This window comes from Eurosta solidaginis, chromosome 4 (assembly GCF_040869045.1).
Source record: "Eurosta solidaginis isolate ZX-2024a chromosome 4, ASM4086904v1, whole genome shotgun sequence".
Taxonomy (NCBI): Eukaryota; Metazoa; Arthropoda; class Insecta; order Diptera; family Tephritidae; genus Eurosta; species Eurosta solidaginis.
In genome coordinates, this window is record NC_090322.1 from 56,879,882 (window position 1) to 56,887,891 (window position 8,010).

At 36.7% G+C, this 8,010-nt stretch overlaps 1 protein-coding gene across 1 annotated transcript; it reads right to left on the bottom strand.

The window, feature by feature from the left end:
* Positions 1-634: 634 nt before the first annotated feature.
* Positions 635-3,735, bottom strand: LOC137247920 (uncharacterized). The gene is made up of 2 exons (XM_067778847.1): positions 3,576-3,735; positions 635-1,146 (listed from the first exon to the last, which is right to left on the bottom strand). Exons 1-2 carry the CDS (start codon positions 3,646-3,648, stop codon positions 779-781), a joined length of 441 nt encoding a protein of 146 aa, XP_067634948.1. The 5' UTR covers positions 3,649-3,735; the 3' UTR covers positions 635-778.
* Positions 3,736-8,010: the final 4,275 nt, after the last annotated feature.

Below are 8,010 nucleotides of genomic sequence, written 5' to 3' on the forward strand. Positions count from 1 at the left end.
TCAGATATAAAAGCAACAAGTAGCATGGGTCCTTGAGAGCTTCTGGTGTTTTCCAAGAGGATGGGGCTATTTTTTAACATTGGTACCGGTGTCTGATAGAGGTTTTCAGATTCCTGGTAACACTATGGACTCGTTCAGACTATGTGAGTTCCTCACGGACCAGGCAGTTCGGTCTAACCTAGAAATCTTAAAACCTGTCTGAGAACCGTCTTATCTTCTACTGTTCTATATTAAACGCGTATTCTATAGTAAGTTAAAAAGGAATATCGAATAGCTGATAGCTTCTTATGAAAAATATGAAATACGACGTGTAGATTATGTCTACCATAATCTGTTTTTGCTTTTGATCACAATTATATATATATATCAAAAATGTATATATATACATATATATATATATATATATGTATGTATGTATATATATACTTATTTACATGCTCTGGGAATGGAGAATCAAAAATGTAAATATATATCGGAGACATGTCAAGTTCATAATAAACATTGGCATTTCGATGTGAATAGGGCGTAGAACAGTTCCAAAGTAATGTCATATATACGGCGCTCGTGCGTGTGAACTGCTAAATATCACATAAAGATCAGACCTCAAAAAGTTTACTACAATTAAGTCTTTACGTTTTTAATGCTAAAACTTACAAACTTTATTTATGTACTTTATTGGCATGCTACATGAAATTAATTATAATCTACTGCGATCAGCGAATACTAACAACAATGAATTGATGAAAAACAATATTTTTCCCCTAATTTTATTTGTTGTTCACAAAAACCGCGAACACACTGCCACGGGCAACAGCAACCACAACCAGGTCGTTTGTGTGAATTTAGCATACGCTGACGATCTGTAACGTGGATCATAGTAATTGGGATAGGCATTGGGTGCGCCAGGTATTCCACCTTGAGGTCCCGGATAACCGCCAGGCCCACCTACACCACCACTATACGAGTATCGTCGTCCCTCATCATCAATACCACCAGCATAATATCCACCATTGCCGCCAGCGCCACCATAGACACGTCCTCTGCTATCTGCGGCACCGTAACCATAGCCAAAATCACTGCCACCAGGCGCGCCGGGTGAACCAGCTACTCCGCCCCAAGCACCGGCGCCACCATGACCACCTTGAGCTGCAAAATAAAAAAAAAATATTGTTTTGATGAATAGCGTGTTTAGGTTTAGAGTTTTTCAGAAAATGTATTTATTTTTTCTACACTTATTTGCATTTTAACCCTCTTATGAAACTTGGGTCACTTTTGATCAAATCAATGAATACATGTTCGTTGCTTAGATTTTTATTTTATTACAAGGTTGACTGAAGCAGAAAGTCACAAAGGTATAATTAACAGCTACAAAACCTTAAAATAACATTTGGCTCCCTTTTGAAAAAAAAATCATTTTCTATGATGCCTTTCTTAAGAAATTGACATAAGCCAAACATATTGGGGTACTGAGATGTCAACCAATGAACCTGCAATCATAATCATGAAGCTAGCGTTTCTACCCATCCATACCTTATACAGGTTTTCACTAGGCCAAATTTGACCACGAACGATCTGCCATACAACGTCAAATACATTCGACGTCTTTTTTGACTACAAAGTGATAATAAAATTGACCAATAAGTGAAAACGACTTTTGATCTACGGTACTTATTTATTTATATGGTCGACTGCATAATATAAAAGATATATAAATATACAACTCAAAAGTTAAAATTTAAGATGTATCGAGATTTCAACAATGTTATATTACAAACAAAGATATATTATTAAACATTACACTTTAATTTCAGAATATAATAATAATAAGAAATATGAGTAGAAATAAGATCTTATACTGGCGGAATGCATCAGATTCCGCTCAGCATGATTTCGGAATGCAGTGGATTCCAATCTTGCTGTTGGAATGCAACAAGATTCCAATCAGCATGTCATGGGAATCTGGCGGTGCTAGGAGTAGTGTAATGAGGATACACCATCACGAGGCATAAAAAAGTAACATGACCTTTATGAAAAGTGTGTTGAGCCAACTACCAAATAAAAAATTTTTCTAAGGAAAAGGCTATAAAACTAATATGATAATTTTATTCATAAACAACACTTCGAATGTCAAAGATTTGCTAACCAACCGATCAAACCCTGTTGAGCGAATGTAGAGTAAACTAGTAAGGAAAGCTAAGTTCGGGTGTAACCGAACATTACATACTCAGCTGCCAAATTACAGCTTGCAAATCTTTTAAGTTACCTTTTTTTAAAAGTGGGTGGTGCCGCGCCCATTGTTCAAATTTTACTAATTTTCTATTTTGCGTCATAAGGTCAAACCACCTACCAACTTTCATCGTTTTATCCGTCTTTGGTAATGAATTATCGCACTTTTTCGGTTTTTCGAAATTTTCGATATCGAAAAAGTGCGTGTGGTTACAGTCCGATTTCGTTCATTTTATAGCGGAACTTACATACCAAATTTCATTAAGATACCTCAAAATTTACTCAAGTTATTGCGTTTACGGACCGACGGATGGACGAACGGACATGGCTAAATGTATTTCTTTTTTCGCCCCGATCATTTTGATATATAGAAGTCTATATCTATCTCGATTAGTTTATGCCGTTACGGGGTACCGTTATGCGAAAAATATTAATATACTCTATGAGCTCTGCTCAGCTGAGTATAAAAATTTATGATTAGTAATTTGATGTTACAATCCAAACTGTTGAGTGGATCCGAAATACTTAAAGGTTAGTTCAGAAACTGGGCCACTATTACGTTTTACAATCAAAACCTTGTTCACTCAAACGATGACTATACAGCTATCAAACTAGTTGTAAAAATTAAAAGAAAAAATGTTTGAGCTAACGAGTACGATTTGTCACTATTTAACATATGTTATTAATCCTATCCACCATTTGATAGCTATTGTGATTAAAGCTGGAGTCATTGGTGCCGTATGTCGTATCGCTGTATCCGTATCCCTAACGTAATCAGCTGTTTATCGTTACGACGGTAAACCAAAACCCAATTGGTTGGCTACGATACGGTTACGACTTTAGCGGCACCAATAATCGATTGCGTGGATTCTCATAAGGTTGGTCGAATCAGCTGTTAAAAGGTTACCGATACGCTTACCGATAAAGCACCAATGTCTCCAGCTTAAAAAATTGAGTTGCGATCACGGATCGTAAAACGCAATACGTGCCCTGATCGCTGCTGATCACTAAGCGGCCAAGCAACAGTTTGATCGCTGACTACGTCTTATATCATCACTAAACAGTTGCAAATCAGTTGCGTGTGCGAACCACGCCCAGTGTTGCTCACGCTTTATGAAGGTTAAATACTTGTTATTGTATTTATTAAAATCTTTTCATGTGCGTGCAGAGATCGCATCAGCTGCCGCAACAGCATCAACCGTCAACAATTCAAACAGACAATAAGCATTTGGTAGTTAGACCGTCGGTAGGTAGTTAAAAATACATCAGTGAAACTGCTTTGTTTAGAAAAAAATTTTCATTGTTATAAACTTTTTTATTATTGGTCTTTTATTTCTATGGATATTTACCTGTACAAAGTAAAACGCAATTTAATGCCAACAAAATAACACCCGCGTTTCTAAGCTTAAAATTTAGTGCCATTTTTTCTCTAACACTGACAATAAACGACTAAACAAACTTGGCTTGAATGAGGCGACTTTTGCTTGAATTTTGCGAGTCGTTGGGCATCAGGCACTTTATGTCGTTCAAGTGATTCAGTTCAAAAGTTCTCTTCCCAAATAATATTTGCTCTCTTTTTTCCCAAAATTAAAATTGTTGCTACAAAAATATGTTATTCAATTAGTCAATAAACATGCATAAGTACATACATAGCACAAATTTAGCATGACCGATAGCTACACTGGTGAAAAAAATAATAGAAATTTGAGCAATTCTAAGCTACCAAGTAGGTACAAAGCTTACATCTAGCGAAACATGTCTAAGCAATGCATCAACCAAGCGGAGGAAAATTTACCAAAACCAAATACGCATCGGAAATCTTTTGCAGAAGAAAGATCACACATCGTTTTCGGATAGGACTGTCCTTCTTTAAGAAACTCATTTAGACTATTATTGAGAGCTCATTAAACCCACATAACAGCTATGTATATCTCCCCTTAGGAAAAGAAGCAAACGATGGAGTAACTATAAGTTACAGAGGTGTCAAAAAAGTCAAATAAATTGTGGGGTGACATGCGGTCAACGGCCATAAGATCAATTGACGTTATGACCACTTCAATGACCTTCACATCAACTAACCTTAGACCAGTTCAAATGGTCGTAAGATCAGTTAAGTTTATTACCTTTCCTAATATGACTGTATGGCCATTTAGGAAATTTCCGTTAGACCTTATGACCATTTCGAAAAAAATACCATAATCATATACAACAATTCAAGATCAGCAAAAAAGCTTAAAACTCTACAGAGTTGGTTAGATGTCTAATTGAATATGGTCTTCTTATTTCAAAGGAATCCTTACCAGCGTAGCTTTTAATTTGGGTTTTCACTGCAATGAAACCTAAAAGGAAGTTCTTGTTCCGTGAAACAATCAAGTAAAACATAGTGTTTATATATTTGAATACATTTTTGTTTGATTGCGATTTCGCCCGACTTTGTCATCTTACATACATACCTAACTGGCGCTTAACCTTTTAAACGGATCGTCCTTCAAGTCGTGCCAGTCGCTACCTCGTTGGGCTAAGTGTCACCAATTAGTAACAGCAACGACTATCTTCCTAGTCTTTCCAGTTTTTGCCACTCGCCTAATCCTCGGCAAACTTATTTAAAACGTGGACAAAGCCTATGTCGAAAATATTGCATATCCACGCCGGTGAAATCACGTTACCGACTGCCCTACACCCAAAAATACTGTGTTTGAAGTGAGCCTCTTTGAGCTTCCGCTAGAGAATATCAAGGACAATTTGTGAGTGATCGCACCTATTGCATGGGGCGAAGCACTACTACAAAAAACAACAGTAAAACCAAGGGAATTTAAATAGTTTTTCACCTTGTCCTGCCAACGGACTGGGGACCTTCTTCTTCCTCTGCTTCCGTAGGCGGTTACCGATAACATTACCTTCTTGGCCGGAGCATCATCCTTCATTCGCCTACCCATCGCAAGTGCTGTTTTATTTCGGACAAGGTTTGACTATTATGATGAGCTCGCACAGCTCACCATTAAATCTTCTTCGGTACTCGCAGTGGCCAACGCGTAGAGGTCCGTAAATCTTTCCAAAAACTTTTCTGTCGAACACTTCCAGAGCTGCCTCATCAGATGTTGTCAGTGTCCATCTTTCTGCACCGTATTTTAGGACGGATACGATGAGTGACTTGTAGAGCATTTTAGACAAGAGAGGACTTAGACGAGAGAAGGCTGTAGCTTTCAGTTACCTACTCACTATAAAGTAGCATTTTTTGGCAATAGTGATCATTCGTCAGATTTCTAGACTGGGGGTGTTGATACTTGTGTTTGTGCTGGTTCCCAAATAAACGAAATCCTTTACTACTTCGAAACTATAGCTTCCAACAATGACGTGGTGGCTAAGGCACAAATGCGCTAACTCTTTGCTTGATGGTCACTGTCAAACCCATCTTTGCCGCTTCTTTTTCCAGTTTGGAGTAAGCAGAACGCGGGTGTTTAGGCCGATGTTGTCAATATCTTCAGTTGTTTTACTAGTCGATTTAAACTTGTCTTGCTTCCATTATATTTTCCCTTAGTGTATGTAAATTGCTTATTATTTAACTAAATATGTAAATAAATATAAATTTCGAGTACTAACAATGATACAATTGTCAATTTGCATACATACTTAGCTGCGATAACTTCGACAAACCTATAGTTATCTTGGTAGTTATCTTATTAAATTTTCACATATGAATCACACCTAGCACGATTCACTTTCAGAATATAATTAGAGCTAAGTTGCATTAGATATGTATTATCATATTTAATTATATATAAACATTATAATAGACGAATATTATGGCTCTTAAATAAAATCGACTAATTCGACTACTCAATAAAACGACTAGTCAGATGTAATCGTTATCGGACGTCACCAACTACCTACTCCAGTATTAACTTCCAATCCCCCGACGGGTGCTTTTGTCGCACCCTACTGTCTAGCCTTATTGAACAAAGGCTCATTCAGCCGTCTCTGCCCCCGGGTTAACTGGGGAGATTGTGGAGAAAGTTGAATTCATGGAGCGAAATAACAGCTGCGATAAAGAGAAGAAGCGAAAGCAAAATCTGCTTTGCAGACTTGTTCACGACAGTGATGAGATATTGGCTGATTGAAAAGATAATTGGGGACGCCTCCACACGTGTGGAAGGAAATCACCATAGCCCGGCCTGATATAGTCATTTTTTTTGCAGTACTTGTCAATTGCGTCAAAAGGCAGCCGATCCTAACATTAGAAACCGACCACCTACTCATACTCCTTTCGCTGGAGCGATCAGGTGAATTTATCATGGATGAGCACTGCACTTTCATTAACGTGGGCCGACTATAAATTTAAGATACACACATAATCTTTTTGTTGCCCTTCCAATGCCGACCAATGGACCTCGACGTTGAGTCTGCGTCGGCTCGCTTTATTACCGCCGAAAATTTTCGCAATCCAACCAAGTTTTGCAACATGTGAGACAGCAAAACCTTTAGGAGCCTCAAATCTTGCGCATCAGATATCTCTTGGATAAACACAAGTGGGCGTAATGGAAGCACCATCTAAAGAACTGTAACCTCTATGCATTCGTCTATTGCAATATAAATCTGTTGGATGCGAAGAAATGCGTGAGCGCTTTCTGTGGTTAATACGTAATGCTTTCTTTTGTTGAGTATCTAGGTATGGACGAGTTAGTGTATTATTATCGAAGCGATATAATTTGCGATCGACAGAAAACTTTATCGATGACTTATCAGATGATTATCGAAAAATTTTCGGAAAATAAAGATAGGTTATCGAAAAATATGGAATAGTAAATATAATCATTCATTTTGTTATCGGAAAAATATTTGCTAAAGAAAAAATATCGGTTTGTTATCCAAAAAATTTTGCGCTCTCGAAAAATATAGATTTTTCTTTGAAAAACATTGATGAGTAATCGAAAATATGGATACAGTAATATAACAAATCGATAACTTTTCGATAAAAGATCAAATGCTTTTCGTTAGCAAATCAACCTTTTTTCGATAGCAAATCCATAACTCTTCGATGACAAATCCATAACAAGTCGATAAATCACCATTAATATACTGATAAATCTTCGATATTAACTGTTATCGATAACAACATAATACGATGATAACAAACCGTTAACAATGCGATACTAATAGAAACCCTGAAAATTTTTCGTATCAAATGCATTAACCCTGCTCAAAGATTCCGAAATGTTTACGAAGTGAATTCCCGAATTGGCTTTAGGATGATCACAAGTAATCCCATAACGATATCAAAATAGTCCCGATATATATCCGAAATGATATCTAAGGTTCTATCTTAAGCAATCCCCAAAAAAACAATAGAATTTCAAAAAAGTCCTGGAATGACCCCAACGTTGCTAAAATAAAATAATTAAAAAAAAAAGTTAAGTTAAAGGGTTTTATTGAAAACAATACTTACATGAAGTAATAATAATACCAAAAGCTAGAAAATAATTAGGTAGGTCCAGGTAGGAGTGTAATGACTAGCCCCATCAATATAGGGCGTTGATCAGACAATTAAATTAAAGCGTTGGGCAAGTGAAATTACTAAAAGTGTGAGGCGTAGCATAACCTGATTAAGGTTCAGTTGGTCTTATATATGACTATCAATAGAAATTTGACGCGTCCAACGATTTTATTTAATTGTCTGATCAACGCCCTAGATTGGTGAGGGATGTGATGACTAGTACCTAAGACCTACCTAATTATTTTCTTGTTTTTAGTATTATTATTACTTCATGTAAGTATTGTTTTCAATAA